General features: G+C 41.1%; 1 protein-coding gene across 1 annotated transcript in view; it reads left to right on the top strand.

The window, feature by feature from the left end:
• The window catches only part of DYNC2H1 (dynein cytoplasmic 2 heavy chain 1), a 427,915-nt gene that overhangs the window by 150,817 nt on the left and 251,812 nt on the right, over positions 1–25,286 (top strand). Inside the window, exons 69-72 of the mRNA XM_019530264.1 lie at positions 4,056–4,199; positions 6,748–6,837; positions 20,737–20,802; positions 23,186–23,236. Of these exons, the coding sequence (XP_019385809.1) occupies positions 4,056–4,199; positions 6,748–6,837; positions 20,737–20,802; positions 23,186–23,236 (351 nt within the window). The remainder of the gene's footprint in view (positions 1–4,055; positions 4,200–6,747; positions 6,838–20,736; positions 20,803–23,185; positions 23,237–25,286) is intronic.

Genomic DNA, 25,286 nt, shown 5'->3' with positions numbered 1-25,286 from the left:
GGATGCTTTTGGTGAGCCATGGGGGCTTGTGTGCCCTCCTGCTCCCTTTGATCCGTGTTGGGATTACCTCCCTTTGGGCTTGGAGGATCATCTCCTTAAGGAGCGACCACTCTCCTTGGACACGTGGCTCCCCTCTCCTCTGGGACCTGAGTGCTTCCCTGACTATTCTCCTTAGCTCATTGAAGTTTGCCCTCCTGAGTAAACTAACCCAATGCAAAAAAAAAATAAAAAAATAGGAAGTGCACCAGAAGGCTGGCCTGGCTAAACAGCGAACTCTTCAGTAAACTGAAATTAAAAAGGAACCCTACAAACAAACAGGGAAACTTGGCCATATTACTAGGGAAGAGTATAAGAATATTGCATGGGCATGTAGAGAGAAAATCAGGAAGGCCAAGGCATGATTTGACATACAACTAGCAAGCACTGTAAAATTCAGTAAAAAAAAAATGCAATATGGTTACGTCAGAAGTACGAGGAAGGCTAAGGAAGCTGTAGGTCCCATACTGAATAAAGGCTGCAATCCAGAAATAGATGATGAGGAAAAGGCTGAAGTAGTCAATGCTTTTTTTACTTCAGGGTTGGCTACCAGATGAAAAATGCAGTTAGCAGCAAGGATAGGAGGAGATAAGCAGGCTAGAAAATGTTCAACAAAGGAGTTCAGGAGAATGTTAGGGATTTTTTAGATAATCTGGATGTTTTTGAGTCAGCAAGCCTGGACTGGATGTACCTTCAGAGTAATGAAGGAACTGGCTGAGCTAATTTCAGACCCATTAACTATCATCTTTGAGAACTCATGGAGATTGAGTGAAGTCCTGGATAACTAGAAAAAAGATGAACATAGTTACCATGATTAAGAAAAGGAAGGAGGAAAGAATATGGAGCTAATCACGTATATCTGATCATCTGGAGAACAAGGTGATCAGAAACAGTCAGTGTGGATTCAGCAAGAGCAAGTCATGCCTGACCAACCTGATTTCCTTCTATGATAAGGTGACCAGTTCTGTGGATGGGGGGAGAATAGTGGGTATGATGTACCTTGCCTTTAGCAAGGCTTTTGGCACTTTCTCTTACGACATTCTCATTAATAATCTAAGGAAATAAAGACAAGATCAAAGTACTGTAAACAGATACACAACTGATAGGATCATTGTGCCCAGTGGGTGTGTCAACATGTATGCATTGACTCTGCAGTAACTGAAATTACTGATGTAGACACACGTACAGGTGTGTGTCTACATGTGCCTGCCCCTACTGCATAGTAAATATGGAGATTTACACTGTCCTGAGCATAATTAGTTACTGTGCAGTAACGCACATGTAGACGTCTTGCTGTGTAGATGTACATGTAGGCGACTAACTTTAGTCCCAAGTTAGAACACACACAGTGTTAATGTGCTTTAATGCCTGTATGTGTAGATGCTGGCCTGTTCCTGCTTACTGCACAGTAATGATCATTAATGATATTCCATTCTGTGATATGGAGGATGGGATTGAGTGTACACTTAGAAAATTTGCAGAGGACACCAAGTTGAGTAGAGTTGCAGAAACTTTGTAGGGTAATGATAAGGGTCCACAATGACCCGGATAAACTGGACACATGAAATTCAGCAAGGACAAGAACAAAGTTCTACCCTTAGTACTGATCAATTGCATATACAAATACAGACCTGGGAAGGACTGCGTAGGTTACAGTACTGCAGAAAAAGGCCTGGGGGTTATAGTGGACCATAAGCTGAATGAGCCAACAGTTATGAAAAAAATATAGAGCATTTGGGGCTGTAGTAATAGAAGGGTCAGTTGTAAACAGATGGAAATGATTTTCCCTATTTGCCACTGATTGAACCCTCATCTGTAGTAGTATGTCCAGTTTTGGGCCCCACACCTCAAGAAGCCTGTGGACAAATTGGAAAGAGTCCAGCAGAAAGCAACAACAGCTATTAGAAGCATGGAAAACATGATTTATGAGGAACAGCTGAAAGAATCATGGTTATTCAGTCTGGGGAAGAGAAAATTGAAGTGAGATTTGGTAACTGTCTTCAGATATCTGAAGGGTGGTTATAAGGAGAATGCAGATAAACTATCCCCTGTAGCCTCAGAGGATACGACAAAGAGCAATGGTCTTTAATTGCTTCAGGGAAAATTTAGGTTTGCCATTAAGAAGAACTTTTTCACTATGTGTATGGTTAAGCATTGGAACAGATTTCTTCAGTTGGGTAATTGTCATGTAGGCATCTTCATCTCAGAGTCTTTCCTGTAGCCCATGGGGTTAGTCCGCTGCCTCACCTTTTGGTCACCTGCAAAAAAGACTATGGACAAGACGGGTTAAAATGTTTACACAATGCCAAGTTTGGATAGCTGTTGTGCTCCTTTGTCTTCTATACTGGTTAGAGACCTGCCCCTTTTATCGTCACTATCAAGAAACTTAACTGCCTGCAACAGTGCCACCTACACCACATAATGGGAATGAAATGGTTTGACAAAATCACAATGATGAAGTACTACGACTGGCAGCTATGCCAAGTGTGGAAGCCATGCTAGCATGGAAGTAAATGACCTGAATTGGCCATGTCATACGCATGGATAACAATCGGCTGCTTAAGAGAGGTCTGTATGGTGAATTTGAAAAAGGCAGTAGGTAGGTTAGCTGTCCCAAACTCTGCTACAAGGACTGCATTAAGCAGCACATACAGTCTGCTGGAGTGGACTTAATGTCCTGGGAGGATATAGCCCATGATAGGCGAGCTTGGCATTCTGCTACAAAGGAAGCAGAATGAGTAACAGAACATCATTGCATCACCTTGGCCGACAGTAGGGGGGAACGCAGACAGCAACTTGCCCTTGCACATCTCCTGAACCCTATATATTGAAACTGATTTCCAGTATCTGTAGTAGTCATACTCGAATATGAGTGATGGTCATTGTATTATATTTATTTGAAATCTTCATCCTTTTGATGTTTTCAAGATCAGGTTGACTTGAGTGGTTTAATTAGGCATAATCCTGCTGTGAGCAGGGTGTTGGGCTAGATGACCTGCTAAAGTCACTTATAATGCCAATTATTCTATGATTCTGTGAAAATCCACACTGAAAGCTACCATTATAGTTGATCACAGTTTTGATTTTCACTTCAGTGAGACCAAGACTTCATCTTACATATAGACATAAGCATTTGCCTAGTTTTGTGCTGAATTTCTTCTTTGAAGCAGGGTGTTTTTTTAAATGTTCAGGAATAAAATTGTTATGCTTTCTGTTTTTAAATGAACACGTTAATCTTGAATAATAGATTTCCAGAAATATATGGTTAGGTACCTCAAGAAATCATCTAGTCCAAACGCTTGCTTAAGGTGGGATTATCCTTATTTAAACCATTCCAGAAAAGTGATGGTGTAATCTATACCTAAACATTTCCAAGGATGGAGATTCTACATACAACCTATTTAGGTAATCTGCTGCGATGTTAAACCATCCATAGACTGAGAAATTTCTTAATATCCAGCCTAAATTTTCCTTGCTAAAATTGAAGACCGTTACTCCTTGTCCTGTCCCCTGTGGCCACAGAAAATAGTCTCCAGATTCCTTGTAACTGCCCTTGGGGTACTTGAAGACTGTTTTCAAATCCCCCAGAAATTTAAACTTGAATGTTAAAATGTTAAAAAAATAAAAAGGACAATCATTTTGAACTAAAATGCTTTAAATTAAACTTCAGGCCTCAAGTGATTGTTAAGAGTTGGAGTAAATGCCACTAAAATTGAAGATTTAAAACAAAAATGCTAAGCATACAATTCTTTAGGGTTCATATAACATTATAAATGCAATTTTAATTATAGAATCACAAGTGAGCATTTTAATGTCAATTTCTCAAGTGGACAGTTTCTGGTGTAATGGATTTCAAAGTGCTTTTGTAAGTAAAGACTGGTAGTTTAATCAAAATTGTTATTATATACTATCAAGTACTATAAGACATGTGAGTGGTTTATCAATGTTGCCTAAGGATCCAGTGACCACTAGATGGCAGTAAAGTACCAATTCTGAACATTGTTTCTTTTTATCCATAGGAGAGGGATGCCTACCTTCCTCTAGCTGAGAGTGCCAGCAAGATGTACTTTATTATCTCTGACTTGTCCAAAATTAATAATATGTACCGTTTTAGTTTGGCTGCCTTCCTACGGCTTTTCCAAAGGGCCTTGCAAAACAAACAGGTATGTCCTGTTGTCTTGCAGCTGTGAATGCAGAAGAGAAATCAGTCTGCTTGTGGTCTTTACAATTCTTGCTCGCTTTGGCTGTTTTTAAAGGGTAACTTAAAATGAATACTTACATTATTTTTTCAACCTGAATATTGGACATTTAGAATGCATATAAAGAAAATAAGTTTATTTTCAGTGTATAGGAGCCATAGTTTTGCTGCATCATGGGAAAACAAAGTAACATCCATTTGGTAGTGTTGCAGTGATGTTACAGGCATGGTGGTTCACGTAACATGTGGGAGGCAAGGACTTTTGTGATTAATATCACTAATTGGACCAACTGCATAGTTGGGATAGACTTAGACAAGCTTTTGAATGCAATGCATTCTTCTTTAGGTCTGAGGAAAAAGTAGGCACAGTGAACATCCATTTGTAATTTATGGCCTTTTTAAGATTAAAGTAAGTTTTGAAAATGAAGGTTCCACATGAGGTTTGTGAGATTTTATTTATTTAAACATGGAGTGTCCGATAATTACCTATTCCAGTGGTGCTCAACCTTTTTTATTCAGTGGGCCAGATGGGCATGCCTGATCCCTCTGCTGACTAGTAGCCAGTGGTCCCAATCTGGTGCCTGAGGTGGGCACAGTGAGGCCCCATCCAGCTGTGCAGAGGGAGCAGCCCAGCTCCAGTCCAACTGTGTAAGGGAAGGGGGCTTGTCTCGGCCCCAGCTGGACCCTCCAGGGGGAGGGAGGCATGACCCAGCCCCAGTGCAGCCCTACTGGGGAGGGGGCATTGCCCAACCCTGCAGGGGGAAGGGTTGTGGCCCAGCCCTGCTTGAGGAAGGGGGCATGGCCTGGCCCCAGCCCAGCCGGGTGGAGGGAGGGTTCTGGCCTGGCTCTGACCCTTTGTATGGGGCTTGGGATTTTGGCAGTAGGGAGGAGTGGCAGTACTGCCACTGCTCCCACACCACCAACTTTTCCGACCTCTGGGGAGCCCTGTGGGGTAGTTTCCAAGGCTCTGCTGGCCGCATTCAACCCATGGCCTCAAATTGAGCACCCCTGAAGTAATCCATGAATTAGACAAATTCTCAAAGTAAGGGGCAGAATAAGGAAAGTCTTGAAATTCTAAAATGCTCTTTGGCTCAACAGAGGATATACCTTCTTTTTAATTTAAAAACTGTCCAACTGAGCTGCAACACAGCTGTTAATCTGTACTTTTCACCAACATCCATGAGCATTTCATACCTTAGTTACTTTATTCTCCATTGTTTTGGCCTGCAGCCCTCCCTTCTCAAGTCTTTTCAAAATGCTGCTGCTCAGATTTATTTTCTTGGGTTATTGCTTTCACTATGTAAACTGCATCTTTAAGATCCTTCATTGGTTCTTCCGGTACTAGCAAACAGTAGCTCTTTATCCTTCCTTTCTGAGGTTTTCACCGTTTAACTCCATCCTACCTGTCTATCCTTATATCCTGTTATAAAGCGACACCTGCCATTGCCAGTGATTCCAACCTTGATTGACTAATTTTCTGCTTCTCTAGCCAGCAGTTTCATACTTTCTCCCAGGCTGCCTATTATGATATGGAAAAAGCTCCCTGTCAGATCAGTCAGCCTGCAGAGACGCATTATCCTCCCCCTTGTCTATCCTTAAAACTCATCTCCTCCACATTGTTTGCCTTGGTGATTCTCCACAAACTAGACCTTGATGATGACTAAGCAGAGGGCAAGTTGTGTTTATTGTTCCTGCCTAGCAAAGAATTGTACACATCTTCATTTTTTGTTTTCGTATGTCACCGACATTCAGCCTTCACCTTATTTGTTTCACTTTCCGGTTGTCTTTTTGTCTTTTTTGGAATGCAAATTTTTGTGGGGCTGTTTCTTTTACCCAACCCAGTTGACTGTCTGAGTGCTAGACCAATTATTTGTAATGGTGCTAAAAATAATATGTCCATAGTTAAAACACATTACTAGCAAGTGAAGGCTCTAGAAAATCAAGGTTTTAGTTAAGTATAGAGAGTAAGCCATTCTGTCACTTTTAGATATAGTTCCTTTAGGGAAAAGATAACTCCTGTGAGTGCAGCAGTGTGAAGAAACTAAGTATACGTAGGATCTGGCAGTGGAGAAACTGGTGGTGTTGCTGTCTGTGGCGTACTTGTTCTCTGGACTGAAATAAATTCAGTCTTTTGGGCTGTCAGTTTGCCTGGGTTCCATGGTAAAGCATCTAAATAGAGCAGCAGGAAATGTCATAGGTTTTGCTCAGCTGGTCACAGGTTGAGATCCTGTGAAATCTTTCACAGGTATAGTGAATATTCAGCCTGTTGTCTATGACTCAGGCCCAAATGCTTGTATAAGAGTGCTTAAACATAAACTTTTCAGTCCATATTAATGACATAAATAGAATCATTGGGAATAGCAGGCGAGCTCAGCGGGAAATCTGGGTACTCAGAAGCTCTGAAAATTAGGCAGATCCTCAGCCTAACTATGTGTCAGCTATCCGTACAAGTACACAAAAACAGATTTTTATTTCCAGTTGAAGTTTTTAAGTTCAAACTACTGTTTTCCTAGGAGTCAGAAAGTACTGAAGAAAGAATCAAGTCTCTTATTAGCTCCTTAACACACATGGTGTATGAATATGTTTGCCGCTGCTTGTTTAAGGTAAGATTTATTTTCTTTGGCCTTTGCATACTGCACTAATTATGAAACTAAATTCTCACAGCTACCCTGACTTAGCCTACTTCACATAAGCAGCAGTTGATATCCCAGCCGCAGTATTTATGCTATCACACAGAAAGAAAACTATGTCATGAACCTATAATGTTTTGGGGTTTGTGGGGTGTTATGCAGTTTGTCTTGAGCTTGTTTTATTAATATGGCATATGTAGTTTCTATGTATAGGTAGGATCAAGCAGCATTCAGGATTGTCACCTTAGGTTTATATGCATTATGGTATTTGATATAGATGTAATTTTGATATATTGTTTTATTTATCCAAGGGTGTTTAGTAAGGCTGCAGTTAACTCAGGTGTGCCTCACCTATTCACAATTAGGAGAATCATTTGAGAATTAGCATGTAACATGAGTTTGTTTACTTGCCACCCTTGTGGGCACACTCTCACCACATGAGCCCAGACCTTCCAGGCAATGACAAATTTACATTGTGAAAACGGAGATCCAAGCAGAAATGTCATCTGCTAACAGACCACCCAAGAAAGGTATTCCTCAGGGTGGGGAAATTTAAGTGAGAGACGGTATCCTTGAGATATGTCTGAAAGACTGCAAATATCCCTCTGGTCATTAGGAGAAGACTCTTAGGGCTTGTCTACACATGTTGCTATGGCAACATTGTTACTACACTGATTTAGTACTTCCAAAAGGAAGTACTAAATCACAGTGCAGTAACAGCCCATACTGCATCCTAAGTGCGGTGCAGTTATTTTTAGCAGCTACTTTGCCATAGTAGCGTGTGTAGCATCATGTGTAGATGACCCTTAGTTTGGTAAACATGCACCTATTGGGAAGGACACAGTTGCCTACATATTGTGAACCCATAAGAATCCAGTGTGTGACGTATGTATGTATGCAAGTGGTCAGATAAGAAACCATACTTAGGCCTTGCTTCCACAGCAAGTCTTTGTCTAAAGCTTTCTGAGGATAAGGGACTTTAGGCCCTCAGCCAGTGGGCTGAATATAAGCTACATTCCTGGTTTTAAGATCCAGGGTATGATCAGAGTACTGTTCTGATATCTTGTTATTTGTTCTCAGTCTATATCATAGCATAGAGTTACTGATTTATTCTGTTTAGTCTTGTTTTTATAATAAAACTTGTTGTTACCTGTTAACCCACATAACTTTTCTTCCTATCCAGTCAGTCCTAGTATCTGGCTCTGGTTTCATGCCTCATTTTCCACCAACTTACCATCTTTCTACCCTAGGCTTCTTATCCCAGCTTACTTCTTTGACCTTTTTTGCAGTACCCTGTGCCTGATGCTTGTCATTTAAGTGAGCCAGGTTTCTCCTGGATGATGTCTGAGTGTCAGCAGGGGATTCTGACAGTGCAGGAGACACAGGCTTCTGCACCCAGTTTTTTTTTCAGATACCCTAGCACGAAGCAGCTGTAGTAGGGAAAGCCCTACTTTGCTCCTGTAGCCTTGGCTATAGTATGCTCAGTTATGCTGTACTCTACAAATATGTAAAGGCTGTATGTAAGAGGATGGAATGTGCCTGTTTTCTCTCTGGCACTGTTACTTGGACAATCTGGGCAGCAGCAGGAAAGTTGGGGCTCAATGTTTTGATCAGTGAGAACAGAACTTTTTGGAGATGTTAGCTAGGTCTAGCAAGTGATTGCTGAGCATGTGCAAATTGCAGCTTTTCAGAGGCTTATAACCAGAGATCCAGGTTTTCCATTTCCCATGGAAAAATGTGGATTGTCCTCTTTAAAGGAGAAAATCACAGATTTTCCCTGTTAAAGGAAAATCTTTGGTGTAGGAAACTGCAGGTTTCCCTTTTCAGGGCAGTGGCATTCCAGCCTGCAAGGAGCTGCTCTGGGCTAGAGGGAGTGGGAGGAGGGTGATTGGAAGTAGGGGGTGCCATGTGCATATTTGTGCACACATGCATGTGGCCAGCAATACAGCCAGGCAGGGCAGTGGGTGCAGCCTGGCAGTTGGATACAGTTAAGTCTGTGGGATGTGGGGGGAATGGGATAAGAGGGCTAGGGCTTGGGGACTATCTGGGGGGGGGGACTGTGTGTGGGGTCTGCCTGGAGTTAAGGGGGTGGTCCTTTGGGGGCACCAGGGAGCTATTTGGCTTGGCCACTGGAGTTGGGGGCTGGTGCCTGTGCTCTTGGGGGCAGGGGTGGGCCAGCTGGGAGATGCTGCTTGGGGGTGGGGAGCTGTGGCTAGGCTGTCTAGTACAGCGCGGGAGCCCCAGCCTGGGATGGGGCAGTGCCACTGGCATTCCCTCCTCCTCCTCCTAGGGCTGGACTTGCTTTACTACCACCTGCACGAGTCAGAGCTGCCACAGCAACAGGAGGGATGGAAACCACCTGGCACTCATCGCCCTGCTCCTGCTGTCTGTAGCCTGGCCTGGGCCAGAGCGCGGCGCCCAGCTTCATGATGCTGCTGTGGAGCACAGTGCTGGTTCATCCCACCGCAGCCAAAGCCACAGCTGCAGCCAGAAGTGCGGCACAGTGTGTGGTGCCCCAGCTTCCACACCATGGTGCGCTGCATGCATCTAATGCTGGAGGCTGTCCCTGCAGTGTCCCTGCAGACCAGCATCCTGTGGGGCTAGGCGGGGTAGAGGCTAGCTGGGGCAAAGCTTTATCATATATTTATTTCACAAGAGGGTAGTGAAAATAGAAAGCAGCTTTGTCATCACTTTGGGAGGGAAGGTATGATGGTGATGATTTAGGAAGCTTAGTGCACATTTGGTCTGTCTTTTATTCCTATATGGAGGTCACAGGATTATTGCAGTGCTGAAGCTACACTAGCCTTTGCAGAACTTCTGCAGGTGAGAAGAGTGTACTCTATCAAACACATCCATATTTTGGTTGCGGGAAAAACATAGATGGTTTTATGTCTCCTTTCTTTTTTCAATGTTTTGTTTGTGTGTTTAGACAGTGCCTACCATAGTTGAGTCTAGCATAATGGCATATTTGTTCTTCAGTAGTACCTTAATAACAAAAAACAGTATCAAAAATATATAGACCATATAATTAAATACACATGTATATAAAATTGACTGTCTTAAATTTTCATTCACATGGTATGGTATGGCATGGCATAGCGTAACGTTGGGAATTATTACTAGTTATAAATATTTAAATTTAAAAAAAAAACAGACAGATAATTAGATAGACCAATACAATCTGGTAATAAATTTAGAAATGTAGATACCAGGATATATCTACCATATTTGGGAAAGAGAGAGATGTCAAGTTGCTTGAGCATTGTTATGGGCTTTTAGTATACGTGTTTTGTTTTGGTTTTTTTACCCATTTTTACCCAGAGTTTTTTTTAACCAAATTTTATCCATTTTTTACCACGGATAACATTTTATTCTTTTTTATAGCATTAAAGACCTATTTATTTGTATCAAAGGTAGGTTAAACTGTAGCATTTATTTTGTAATATTAATATTTTAAAGTAAGCAACTTTTAAAATATGGAGACTGTGTGTATGGTTACACTCACATATATATAACTAATAAGGTTCTCTGCATAGAAACTAAAAAGCATATTAGCTTTATAAGTAATGAGCTGAATTACTCATGACTTAACATACTGACTATAGTTATAGTAAAACCAGCTGGATAATTTAACACAAACTCATCTATGTTTTCAGCAATCAACGTAGCCTTCAACAATATACCAGTTTACTTCACTGCTGATTTTTGTTGTTGTATCATTTGACAGCAATATCACACCAGTGGGCTGTCTGAGAATAAAAAGGAAGTAGAAATATGTATATTAGTATTCAAGAAACAATGCAGTAAAAATATGGTGGACTGGCACTGAAAAAAGATTGATCAGTTTTGAAATGGCAGATTTAGATGTTTTTATACATAGTTTTTAATAGACTACCTAATATAGTTTTATAGAGACTAACCAATTTGGTGATTTGGACATAGTATATAGTTTATATGTATAGTGGTTTAAATACCTTCTTCTTTTGCTCATAATCATGTACCATATTTACTTGAATCAAAGATGAGGTGCCCCCCCCCCCCTTCAACATGGGGATAAAAAGCCCCTTGTCTTGGATTCGAGTACAAGCTGGGGCATGAGGACAGGTGGCTGCAACAGCTCCGACTCTGTCCCAAAACTGCACTTGGGGTTGGAGTCGGACTTACAGCCATTGCCCTCAGTGATGCCTGTCCTGTACGGCCTGTCCCCTGTATCCTCTGCCCCATGCTGCCTCTAATAGATTTCATTATCTGGCAGTTTTTAGCCAAGATTTTCATCTTAATTGCTCTTCTTTCACAATTTTCAGTTTATCAGTGTTTTTCTGGCTGTGAGATACAAAAAAAAGAATGCAGCTCAAGCACTGTATAGAGAAGGGAGTATAACCTACCTGCTTTTTGAACATATAATACCTTGCTACATGGAGATCAAAATTTATGTCAGAAGTCTTTTCTTGTTTTATTGTATTGCGAGTTCTTATGTAATTTAATCTTGAATTTTACACCTAGATTTTTATGTCCATGTTTACATTTTTTTTAATTATTATTCCTCTATACTATTTTCTTCCTTCTCAAAAATGAAGTATCTATGGTCAGTGACTGGATCAAAAAAACCCCCGTAGACTTTTTTCTTCTACCCTTCTCGGTAATTTTTTGAAGGACAAAGTTTATTTTCTTCCAAATTATCTCATATATTGTTTCAATTTGAGATGTTTCAGACTTTTTTTTTGTATTTCATACACATATTTTCATATACTTGCCCAGGAAGTTCAACTTTAGCTCAAGCTCTCTATACTAATTTCCCTTCAGAAAGGGTATTAGTTTACATTTTATCTGAATGTAGCTTTCTTATCTTTCTTCTGGCACAGTTACCAAGATTTCAAACCAAGAACTTTTGACCAGAATCCAGTACTTGGTGGTGGTGCTTTTATGCAGTTGAATCAATCCCTCTGGAATATATCTGTTACTTAGGCTGTGAATATGTATGCACTTGTAGTGCTACAAGATCTCCTATAGTATTATGAGGGATATAAATACATTTATAGCCACCTAGCTGGAATTATAGAGTCCCTGCAAAGGCATTTCCTCCAGCCAGGGGCGTTGTTTTTTTGCTTCCCCCCACCACACCATAAGAAGCCTGTCAGTGTACCCAGTCACCAACAGCCTGCCCTTCCTGCCCCTTGCAGAGAGATATCAGGCAGGCTGTCAGTATTGGGGGCAGCAGTCTTTGCTGCCTTATGCTGGCATTGTGGGGGGCGGGGCAAGAAGAGCTGCAGTTTCTGGACCAAGGGCTGCAACAGGCTTCAGAGCAGCCCAGCATTTCTGGCAGAGGGGCATCTTCTCTCTGAGTCTGCACTGTGGAACAGCAGCAGAGAGACCTGCTGCTCACTGCATACTTCCTGTAGTGGGGAGCTGTAGTTCTGCTTGCTTCCCGTCCCTTGCCTTGGAGCCCTGGACTGTTATTAAGTGCTCTGAGCACCAAGGCAATGCTTATTTAATTCCCCCTTGCTCTCGGTCTCTCTCCCCCGTTGGAGGATAGGAGAGCAGAGCACTGTGGGATGGTGGAGAACCAAAGGATCCCCTCTAGTGCTACATGTAAGTGGACAGATGTTACATATGGTGCCATAATACACATCACTAGAAAGATGCTACTGTTTCATCCAAGAACATTTTTGTAGCATTTCTGCCATTTGAGTAGTACTGTGAAGTCGTCTGTCCCTTCAACTTTTCTAGCACTAAAAATGTAACATCTGTCTATAGCTCTAATCTCACCTTGTAACCTGTTAAACTGAATTTGTCTTTTGTAAATTCTTACATAGTATTTTATAATTAAATATAAACAGATAATTCTTAATCAAAAGTTCTGTGTATACTTCTCATTCCTTTTTCCAACCAAAATATTCACTCATGAAATACAACTTAAAAGGGCAGAATATTTGTGAAATAACCAGTGAAAATCATTGTTCCTTTGTTCTAGAATTTTAAAAGTCCATATCACATTTTTTTGCTTTTATGTTGTTAATCGTTCTCAACCTTTGGTTGTATGTCTTGTTCATTTTCTTTTTTTAAATGTTCACCTTATGCTCAGCAAAATAGAACTGTGTGGAAGATAAATGGCAGGTTAAGGATATAATCTCTAGATATCAAAATGAATCATTATCATTTGTTTTTCTTGTGATGGCTCTGTACATCACTAATAATATGACACGTGACCCCTTGACTTACCTAAGTTTATGGGTGAATTAAAAACCTGTACGTTAACACTGAATGTAAATACACTAGGAAACTATAAATCAGTCATTAGGGAATGGATATTCGCTTGCTAGAGAAATTAATGTGTTCAGTTATTCTTTCATACTGTTTAATTTCAGACTGAACACTGTCTCCACATTTAAATTACTGTGTACTGAAAGTTTCTAAGTAGAAAGTCTACTCAGCCAAGATGTAAGCAAATGTATATTGGGACATTAATTGAATCAGACACTTTGGACTGTGTAATTTTAGCATTTTAAAATGAACTCAATCTCTGGTAAAACGACTACAGTGAATCATAATTTAAGCAGCAGTGAGACTCGAATAAGTTTGTATGTCCTGTAGCCCCATTTGGGAACTGGTTTATAAAATCATAGAAAATTAGGGTTGGAAGGGACCTCAGGAGGTCATCTAGTCCAACCCCCTGCTCAAAGCAGAACCATCCCCAACTAGATCATCCCAGCCAAGGCATTGTCTAGCTGGATCTTCAAAATTGCCAAGGGCGGAGAATCCACCACCTCCCTGGATAACAAATTCCAGTGCTTTACTACTCTCCTAGTGAGAGAGTTTTTCCTAATACTTAACCTAAGCCTCCTTTGCTGCAACTCAAATCATTGCTTTTTGTTCTGTCATCTGCCACTACTGAGAACAGCCTAGCTCCATCCTTTTTGGAACCACCCTTCAGGGAGATGAAGGCTGTTGCATGCAAGAATGTTGTGGGGAGACCATATCAAAAGCCTTACTCAAGGTCAAGGATCTTCATACAAACTTCCTTGCGCTGCTAAATTATCATGCTGGGATGCCAGCAAGACACGCAGGGGAGGAGCTACATCATGTTAAATTCAAACAGCAAAACAGAAATAGCATATTGGAATAACTGTAGAGATCTGAGGACCTCCATGGATTTGATTTAAGTGAACTAAAGATAACATGTCTATGAAAGTCCTGTCTATCTCAGGCCACCAGCATTGCCAGGCAAACTGAATCAGGAGATTAACATGGTTTTTTTTCAAAGAAGCAAGTTGTCATGAACCCCACTGTTGTCCAAGGGGTTCACGGGGTGTTATGCATGGCTTCTTCAATATGTTATGCTGAGAAATGGTATTTGGGTAGCTGTAAGCTGTGCTCAGCCATATCATCCTTATGTTTATATGAATTGTGGTATTTGGTATAAATGTAATTTTGATATGTTTTTGTATTTTAGCCAAGACTATTTGGTGGGGCAGTGGTTAACTTAATTGCTTTTTACCTATTCATATGTGGAAGAGATAATCACTGAGAATTAGCATCTAACCTGAGTTGTTTATTCATTAGATTGCCCTTTCAGACAATGATGAATATACATTGTAAAGAAAGAGTCCTGTAAGACTGTCACCTGGAAGGACATTTCTCAGTGGGGAAATTAAGTGAGACACAGTATGTTTAGGATATTGGATTAGCAATCCTCAAGTTTCAAAGGATGCACGTATTCTCTTGATAGTAATTAGATCAGTATAAATTTCTGCTTTGGTAAATATTCATCTATGTGGAGTGGGGCAGGAAGTTATATGCATAGTATGGGCTTCCTGAAAATCCAATGCATGACATGTGTAAATGGCCAGATAAGAAATTATACTTAAGCTTTGTCTTGAGAGTAGTTTTGTCTTCAAGCAGGCCAGCAGGAGAGCATTCATGAGGCCCTGACGGAAAGGTCAGAGGCAGGGGCTGCGTTCTAGTCTGTTGAGCTGAATAGAAACTGTATTCTTAGAAGTAAGATGCAGGGCAAGACTGGGTTATTGTTCTGATATTTTCTTTCGCTTGTTTGTTCTTATTCTGTCTGTAACTCAACAGATGTTCACTGATTTCTTATGTTTACTCTTTTTTATAATAAAGCTTTTTTATTATTTTTTTAACCTACTTATTTTTATTGATAGCTATGAGTGCAGAGCATTTGACCATGCAGATAGGCTCTTTCTAAGGAAAGGGGATCTATCTTTTCTGGATCTTGACTGGGCAAGGGAATGGTTCTTCTAGCTGGCAAAATCCTCTCTGCTAAGAACTGGCAAGGCCTGGTGAGGTATCATTGCTTTGGGGCTTGTCATGAAGCTTCATTGGTCTGGGGCTTGCCTTCTCTGTGGTCAAGCAGCAGATGGCAGAGGGGTTTGGAACTGGAGGGTACCCCTGAAGGTGTGAGGAGACCCTGGGAGTGTCTCTCAGAGCTGCACCTGGCGGCATCCGGGAGCAGGTCATGTCAGAGGAATTTTCCATGCAATCAGCAATCAGTAGGAAGCTCAGCAATTAACTTGCTGGTGTTAAACAGAAGTATCAAGTATTGGCAGTAGTGCAGCAGGTCCTCAGATTTGGATCTCAGTTCATAAATATTTTACTTACTTTGATTCTTAAGCTGCTTTATGGGTATCTCTGTCTGGCACCGTGTTGTACTCTGTAAGGATGCCATTAGTGTCCAGATTCCATTATGTAATCTCCTCCCTTAATATTTCTAGTAGTTTTCTGATGACCCCTTAGAATTGCACCTCAGCATTTCAGAAGCATTTCCTCCTCATTCTGACATTTTTTTTAAGGACTGCCATCTCTGTTATGAGAGTAAGGAAAACTTTCATTCAAATCTTGTTTTACCTCTCGTCTTGCACAGACACAGTTGTACTCTGTACTTTTCTGTAAACTTACGTAAAACTTATTTCACCTTTGACCAGGACAGTTCCCTAACTTTTTTTCTGAATCTTAGGTTGGAAAGAAGATTTGAAACTATATGGCAAAGTTTTGAAATCCAAAGAACCTTAAAATGTCCATTTATAACATTCTGCTCTAAAAACATGTCTATTGCGTTCAGGTGTGATATCTCCAACAGTCCAGTACAGGATGCTTATCAGCCATATGAAGTGCATTTGCTTTCCATTACAGTATGACACCCACAGTGTTGCTTTGGATTTTCTGGCCAGTATGTATAGTCCATCCGTCTGCCATTGCTTTGGGACCTGTATTTTAATTTGGTTAAATTTTGATTGGCATTTTTACAGGCACAAAAAGGGCAAAGGGGAAGAGGCTGCAAAATTTGCTTATGCTTATGTGAAAACTATTGTTGTTTGGGTAAAAATATCTTCCACATTCCAGAAGCAAGATTTTGAAAATTGGGAGCCTAAATTGGGTTGTGTAACAGTGGTTTTTAACCCCTGTTACTGATTGGCTGAGTGTAGAGAGCAGGCTGCAGGGTGCCAGCTGCCAAGTGCAGACTTGAGAGGTGGTCTTGCAGAGCTGTACCGCTGCTAATTAGTAATTAACAAGGATCCCGCTTTTCTTTGTTAAAAATCCAAAATTCTCTGATTAAAAAACCCCAAATCTGCACTTTCTCTTTATTAAAACAAAACACCATTATATAGATAGTTATCTGTTGAACACAGTATTTTATTGGTATATATATTTACACTTTTAAAGCCATGCGGAAGCCTACCAGTATTTCAATCATTATAATAAAATAAATTGTAAATACTTATATATTTTGGTGTTTGATTTTGTTTTTTTAGTCACGGAAAATCAGGAAAATCTCCCCCTAACCTTTGCTTACCAGGACGTGGGTCCAGCTGTAACTGTCCCCTCCTCCCCACCTCTTCCTCCTACTGTTTTATGGTGCTGAGCAGCCCTGATATGCTGGTGCCCTGTCCCTGCTCATGCCATTGTCCCTTACTTCTGACTGCATCGGGGGGAGTTGAGGGACTAGAAGGGGCACAGCCAGACAGGTAATATAAACAGAGCTCCTGGGATGAGAAGTCAGTTTGGCCCAGATGGGTTCAGAAAGGAGCTCCCTGCTGTAATAGAGAGGAGAGCCCAGGGGACTGTGAGGGGGAGAATTCAATAGAAAAATAAGTTGGTGTCATGCACCCTGAGCCCAGATGTTCCTGGGGTGTTCTCACAACTTCAGGTTTGTCCTTTGGCTCAGGTTTGTCCTTTGTGATCTGTTTCCTGACCACTCTGAGAACATGCTGAGATGCCCCAAAGCTTACCTCCCTGATTGATGGTCCCTCAGCTTTAATCATATCACTTAGTCTTGCCAGAGCAGAGGGGATTTTGCCAGCTCAAAAAAACACACCCTTGTTCTGTTGTACACTTAGAAATGTTGGATCCCCCTCTTTAACAAAAGATGCCTGCCTGTGTGGTCTAATGCTATGAAGTCACAGTTACCACTGATAATAAGTATGTTATAAAGGGTAACAAATATTTTACTATAAAAGACAAAAGCAAACATAAGAAGTCAGTAACCATATGTGATATAAGAATAAAGAGATAAAAGGAAATATCAGAACAATAATCTGCGCTTGCCCTGCACCTTAAGAATACAGCTTCCACTTAGCTCAACAGATTAGAAAGCAGTGTTAGCCTCTGACCTTCATGTCAGGACTACCTGCAAATTTTCTTGTCAGCCTACTCTACTCAGCCTGTTGGCTGAGGGCCCAAAGTAATTTCCTATATTCAGAAACAAACTGAAGACCAAAAACTTGTTCTCTGGGCAAGGGTTAAGTATGTTTTTTTAGTTGCCATTTACATACATTATCCAATGGATTCTTGAGGATTCTATACTGGATATATAACCTTCCTGCACCCAAAGGGTGTATTTGTTTACCAGACTGGAGGTTTATTGTGATTTAAATATGACCAAGAAAGTGTTTTATCCTTACAGATGCACTGATTTCTAATACAATATCCTAAAAATAGTGTCCCTCACTTAAATTCCCCACTCTGAGAAATGTACTTTCCTAAATAGCTTGAATGGCCAGGTGTTAGTCTCACTCTCCAGTTAAAATGCAAATTCTTCATTGTTTGGAAGGGCCTGGCTCGAGTCCTTCAGACCTTGTTACATGGTAATTTTAGGTGGCTTTTGGAGTTTTTAACCCCTGGATTGGCTGCACATTTAACACCTTTAAGTGATTTAAAGCATTCATAATTCAGTTTAAATTTATGTCACTTCTGGGCAGGATTATCTCTAGTCTGCCTAATTTTACTCCTCTTCGGTAAGGTGTAGCCAGTCTCTACAGCTATCCTGATCAAGTTGAAGGTCCGGCATCCCAAGATGCTGTGGCCCCTTCTGAGTCAGAGTGTGGGGGAGAGCTAGGGGCTGAACTCTGCATAGCCTGGCGGAGTGCAGGGTTAGCAGGAACCGTCCTCGGGCTGCTGCACTGCTGCCACCGAGCTCAACCTTGCTGTAGGTGCCTGGCCCCCCTGGGGTGTGTATCCAGGTCCTGGGGGCCAGATCCTTTTTTTTTCTCCAGAGCTTGCTTCCCAGTGCTGCTGGCTGGGCCCCTGGAACTTGAGGAGTGAACTGTTCCAGGTGACGGTGGGAGGTACTACAGCCTCCTGGTGCTCTGGTGCTATAACATTTGCTCTGCGAGTAGCAAGCCAGTCCAGCCTTTGGCTCCTACTCCTGCCCCTGTTCACCAAGCCTCTAGCAGCAAGTCACAGCTGTGAAGCTGAAAGACAGTCAGAGATGGTTTCTCACCTTAAGGTGTGACTGCTGCATTAAGCCAAACACCACTCAGATGATTAACATTTGTTCAGCTTACAACATAAGGCAGGGTTGGCCAAAATGCAGCCAACTGATTGGATCCAGTCTTTGGAAAGCCACCTGCTAATTGGTTGGATCTGGCCTGCAGCTGCCCCTGTGGTGCTCTGCATGGAACTGAGCCCCACTGGGGGCAGCCCATGCCATGCTCCTGCCCACACCTGCTGGCCCCAGTCCATGCCAGCATGCACAGCATCTGGTAGCGCTGCTCCTGGTGCAGCTGTGGCCTCCCAGTAAATGATCAGCTTCCCTCACATCCAGTGGCAGTTCCTCCTCCTGCTGTGCCACTCGGGGTGGGGAAGAAGCTTCAGCCTTGCAGCTCCTGCCCCAGTGTGCAGGGCTCTAGCTCCAGCTCCAGCTCCAGCTCCAGCTCCAGCTCCTGAGTGGGTGGAAGGCACACAGGAGCTTTAACCAGGTGGCTCCTGCCCCAGTGTGCAAGGTGGAAGGCACCCAGGAGCTGGACCCAGACAGGGCTCAACCCCATATTGAGCATTGTGGGGGCAGCTGCAGACCATACTGCCAGAGTGAGCTTTGCGGCATATGCTCTCTTCTCCCTCCTTCATCTCCTCTGCCGTGGCTGGCTCATGGAACCTAGTGCCCAGGCAGTGCTCCTCCCCCCACATCTGCCTTCTCAAACCCCGTCCCCAGAGGGCAGAGACAGGCAGGGAGTGGATCACAGCTCTGTCCTGGGCCCCAGCCTCGCACTGTCACCTCCTCATGACCCCGCCCCATGATCCCAGCTTTGCCTGGCCATCCTGAACACTGCTTGTTGCCCACCTGTGGCCCCATCCCACATGAGGAGTTTTGGTGAGTTGCTGCAGTGAGGTGGGGAGGTACTGACCCAGGCCCAAATAATTGCCCATCCCTGGCATAAGGCATAACGAGGCCAAAATCTGCAAGACTGGCCATTAAGCCTACCCATGTCAGATACTAATTCTCCTTGATTATTTTTCCCAGTCATCTAGAATTTAAGCCTCTTCCACATGGCAAACTCATTGTTCAGGGAGTTACACCTGAAATGCATCATCCTGTTATACAATCTTGGCTCTGTTATAACTTACAAGCTTTAGACAAGATTACTGTAAGGTGGATGGGCAACTGGCTCAACAGCCACAAGCAAAGGGTATTTTGTCAGGGTTTTCTTTTTGCCTTCCTCAGAAGCATTGGACTTCCTCCCTGTTTTAGTATACCTAAGATCAAGGTATGGCAGACAAATATAAGGAAGCCCCCTGGCAAAGCAGAGAGATAACAGGCCTTGGAGAGGCCACCAGAGAGCATCTGTACTGCCTGGGAGGCACAGTTGTGGTTACAGCTGCTCCTGATTAAATGTTTTGCTTCCAGCATCATCCATTGACTTCATTTTGGTGCTGACAGCAGTTCACCAGTTTTGAATAAAAGGATTATTATATTTATTTATAAGGACATAAGATATCTAATCTGTATTCAATGGCTGTTTAGCTCAGCTAGAGTGTGGTGCTAATAAAATCAAGCTTGCAGGTTTGATCTCCCTACTGGACCTTTTCTGCCTATGGTAGGGGGTTGGATTAGCTGATCTCTTGAGGTCCCTTCCAGGCCCATGTCTTCTGTGTGTCTGTATTATATGTATTTCCACTAATCCTCTCTATGTAGGGTATTTCTTTGTGTGCAGAAGAATTGGTAGAAGTTCAAATGTTTTGGCTTAAACGTAGGACTAAGTTACAAACAGTCAAGGCTGAAAGTTCTACCTCTTGCAACAGCAGAACACAGCATTTCAAGTATTTCCACCACGCTGTTTATATAATATTCTATGATTTTTTTTGTTTGGGTCATTATAGATATTCCATTCTCCCATGTCTCATCAAATCTGAGTGTATTTGATCTGAGATGTTGACTAAGGTTATTTACCACATGTGCATGCAAGTTGTTAACTAGCTTGAAAGGTATGTTCTGTGTTTGAATTATACATGGTGAACCTAAAAATTCTGCAACTATGCTGATCAGAATAGAAGTTTAGATACTGAGGTTCTGTTAAATAGGTTATTCAGAAAGTTAATTTTGACAAATTTATTAATTCATGTATTCTACTTTTATTTCAGGCTGATCAACTAATGTTTGCTCTCCATTTTGTACGAGGAATGCACCCTGAACTTTTCCAAGATAATGTAAGTATTAGGGAAAAAACTCAGATGTTTTACTTAATGAACAAAAAGACACATAAAATAGGATTCATATATTTATACGTGGTGTGATAGAAGGAACATTTGATGTGGAAACACTAAAGGGATGGAAATAAATGAAATGGCTACTAGAGCAGGAGAGGAGGATGAATGTAGTGCTATATTTTAGAGCTTTATGTACAAGATGAGAAGTAGGCCAGATAGCAGGAAGTTGCCGAGGCAGATGGAAGGGTTTTGGAAGTAGAGGGAGAGGGAAAGATTGGTTATACAACTGTTAAAGCGCAAGAACAACAAAGTCATCCAGGACTTTTGCAAGAGGTGGTTGAGACCATGAGTTTTCCAGGGTTGCATGCTGAGGTCCAAATCTTAAAAGGTACATTCACCAACATCAAAGCTGTGACTTAAATTTCTCTCAGTTTCTGAGAGTGCTTTATTTTCTCCATTTAATCATTTAGATTGTGAACTCTTTTGGGCAGGGACTTGCAAACAGTATGTTTATGACACATGTAATACCTGGCCACCTGACCTTAATTGTTTGTTTGTAGTACTTTGTATCTTGACTGCTTATGTCCAATGTGTACTTGTATAAGCTAATAAAGTTATTTCAGTCTAGGTCTGGTCTAGGTTGAATGGTACATATCTTTGTACTAACAGTACCTTTCAAGAGGTAAAACAAGCAAATAGTATCAATATTTCTCCCTCATGAAAAAGTAAGTTATTTTAATTAGATTGTTGAGGTGGAGTTGGGTGTAAGAAATTTATGGGGAAAAAACTAGGCAGAAGAGGTGTGTTTTGCTTTTTAGCTCAGAATATGGCAAGGTTAGGAGTCACCTATTGTTCTGCTAGAGAGTTCTGTAGTCTAGATGCATTAGTCATTAAAATGTTGCCTCTAACAACTTGGTTCTGCTTTATTGATCAGTGGTTTTGTGATTCAGTTGAACATACATATTGTAGAAGGCCATGGCTGAAGACAAAAAATAGTCTCTCTCAGCCTGTGTATACAAACTCTTGCTGCATCCAGTTTATGTGGATTTCTATATTGATTTTCTTCCAGTAAACAGTCCCATTTTCCCCATTTTTGGACTGAATAGCCTTTATGTTCTTGTGTACTAACCTCATTTTTATAATCTACATTTATTTTAATGTCTGAATGGCTATTTAATAAATTTGCTTCTGAGCACCAAGACAAAGGAATATTAAGAATCTTAGAAACAAGGTGATGGTGTTGAGGCTCTGGAGACTGATAGAGGCAGAAAACTGTTACGTTGCTGGCTTTTAGATTTTTAGTTGAATAATGGTGGAGGTACAGATTTACTTAAGGTTGGAGAAATATTATTTTCCTTAAACAAGAGAACCTCTTTGTGTCCATAAGTATGTTGTATAATGTGTGTGTATGTGTGTGCATGTATATGTTAAATTAGCCTCTTCGCATGAAGTCACAGGATATGTGATTTTTCCCCACATTTTCCCTACTTTCCCCACCTCCAAATACAGGCTTGCTCCATACAACACATATTTTTTAATACAATTGTCCCCATTAAAATGACACAAATCACTTTTCCTGGATGTGCATATCATGGTTTAAGAGAGATTATCATTAAATGTTTCATAAACATTTTCCTTTTCTTTGTTGACCAGAATATTCTTTGTACTGTATTACACTGTGCCATAGTATATAATCTGGTTATTCCTGTGTATTTGCATGTTTTAAATACTTTGCCTAGTACTTGGTGCATGGTTATGAAGAGCTAGAAACCCTGGAATAGTCAGTGAAGGACAGATTTTCAAATGTATTTAGGTACCTAAAATGAAGACAGGCACTTAGTGGCATTTACAGAACTGTCTGAGATGGCTGGACATCTCACTTCCACTGACTTCAGTGCATTTTTGGATGACTAAATGCCTCTGAAAATCTAGTCCACATTGGATAATCCTACCCAGGAAACTTTTAGATGGCTTAAGTACTAAAGCATGAGGTTTTGTATTCCTTCCATAATCTTGGGAGGCTTTTAATTATTATTTTTGTTTTCAAGCCTTTTGATGATCATGTTGTTCATATAAATATCCAGTGGTTTTTGAACTCCTGCTGAGTTCTTGATACTTTTCTTGGCCAGGTTATACTTTTTTTTGCCTTTTTTACCTTTTCTCAAAAAATAATGCCTTCAGCCACTTAGTTTGCAATTCACAAATAGACCTAAGCACTCAAGTCAATAGGATGTGAGGAGGTAGGTGCAAAATTCCTTAGGCTTCTTTCAAAATCATAACCTTCATTTTAATTTTTCTCCTCTGTATTCCTTCTACACTGCATACGTGTTACTGTATATAATATTTATGTTTTTAAGATGCCTTTTTTTATTTTTCCTCATAGGAATGGGATACTTTCACTGGTGTAATCATTGGGGATACTTTAAGAAAATCAGTAAGCTAAATATATATGTGTTCTGAAATAAGGATTCTTTTATTGAATACAGATGCTTGAACTATCATTGTACAATTTTATTTACTGTTTTTATATCATTCAACTTTCAAATTGTAATTTAAATATTGTAAAATTTTTAAATATGGTAACTAATTGTCTACGTTTAGAGGAGAGCACAGGATACAAGTTTTCTTTTTCTTTGTGAGTATAGTAAATTTTCCAAATGTAAATTTTTCTGTTTTGAATGTACCCATTTTTTAAAATAAGTATGACTGGATCCTGGCCTCTTCCCAGCACCTTACTCTTCACCATACCTGTCTTTTGTTCAGATCGAATTTATCTTCAATTTTGAGATATTCTTTTAGCTCTGATCTCAGATATTTTCCTCAGACTGGCAGTGGCATAACTCTTTCTTCTTATTCATTTCAACCTTTGTTTTTGAAGCTAAGCTTTAGTGTAGCTTGAATAATATTCTTACAGCCCTCCCATCGTGGGGAAGGCTTTTTTGGGCCAATGGGAAATTGTGGTAACTCCCACATGGTGAGCATGGTTGGACCAGGTAAATAAAGTGGATTAAAGAAAAAGAGATGCTATATTAGTGAGGATACTTTCTTAGAAATCATAGAGGTAAGAGAGAAGCCATTATTGATTGATATTTTTCCAGTAACACATCTGTAAAGGTTTATTTGTCAACATCTGCCCTTGGATTCAGCAAACCAAATGTACTCACCTAACAAGACAAGGTTCTTTGGGTGAATCTGATATCTTTTATTAGACCAACTATATAGTTGGAGAACAATTTTTAAGCAGGCTTTCAGGTTCAAAAACCTTTGTCACGCTCAGGAAGTTACAGCAGTTGATATGTGCTCTTCCTGGATGGAAAGAAAAGTACAAAAGCCAGGGGCTGTGCTGGTATGCATAAAAGACAGGCAGTCAGCAAAAATGTAGATTGAGGAGTCAATGGGTGAGACAGGCTGGGTGTGGGGGAGAGAAGGGGGATGAATAGTGGAGAGATACCTGGGAAGTCAGCTGTCAGGCAGGTTATAATGTGTCATAAATCCAATGTCTATATTTAGTCCATGATTTTTAGTATTCAGGAGACTGATGAAGTGGAGTTCATAGGCTCGTCTCTGGGAACTGTATCTTCCTAGACCCACCCATCTTAGCTTTCAAACAAGCACTGAACCTCACCAACCTCATCACCAGAAGTAAACTTCCTCAGACCCAGAACACACCAAAAGGATGCAGACCATGCCATGACAAGAAATGCAAAACCTGCCAACCCATCTCCACCACCCCCACAGTCACTACACCCCACAACAGAGCCATCAGCATTCCTGGATCTTAAAGCTGCACCTCCAGAAATGGAATATATCTCATCCAATGTACCAACTGCCCAGATGGAAAATACGTAGGTGAGACCAAACAACAACTGCACACCAGAATGAATGCACACTGGAAATCTATCAAAGACAGGAATCCCCAATTACCTGTGGGGGCACATTTCTCCCAAGAAAACCACTCTCTCTCCAGTCTCTCAGTTCTAATCCTCAAAGGAAACTTACAAAACGCTTCCCAGAGATGAGCCAATGAGCTCCACTTCATCAACCTCCTGAATACTAAAAATCATGGACTAAATATAGACATTGGATTTATGACACATTATAACCTGCCTGACAGCTGACTTCCCAGGTATCTCTCCACTATTCATCCCCCTTCTCTCCCCCCCACCTAGCCTGTCTCACCCATTGACTCCTCAATCTACATTTTTGCTGACTGCCTGTCTTGTATGCATACCAGCACAGCCCCTGGCTTTTGTACTTTTCTTTCCATCCAGGAAGAGCACATATCAACTGCTGTAACTTCCTTAGCCTGATGAAGAGTTTTTGAACCTGAAAGCTTGCTTAAAAGTTGTTCTCCAGCTATTCAGTTGGTCTAATAAAAGATATCAGATTCACCCAAAGAACCTTGTCTGCCTATGTCCTTAGACCAACATGGCTACAACCTACACACCTTACCCAACAAGGATACCTTATAGAATAAGGTCAGT

Source organism: Crocodylus porosus, unplaced genomic scaffold (assembly GCF_001723895.1).
Source record: "Crocodylus porosus isolate Cpor-Errol unplaced genomic scaffold, CroPor_comp1, whole genome shotgun sequence".
In the NCBI taxonomy this organism is placed as follows: domain Eukaryota; kingdom Metazoa; phylum Chordata; order Crocodylia; family Crocodylidae; genus Crocodylus; species Crocodylus porosus.
This window is presented reverse-complemented; position numbering and strand designations above follow the sequence as displayed.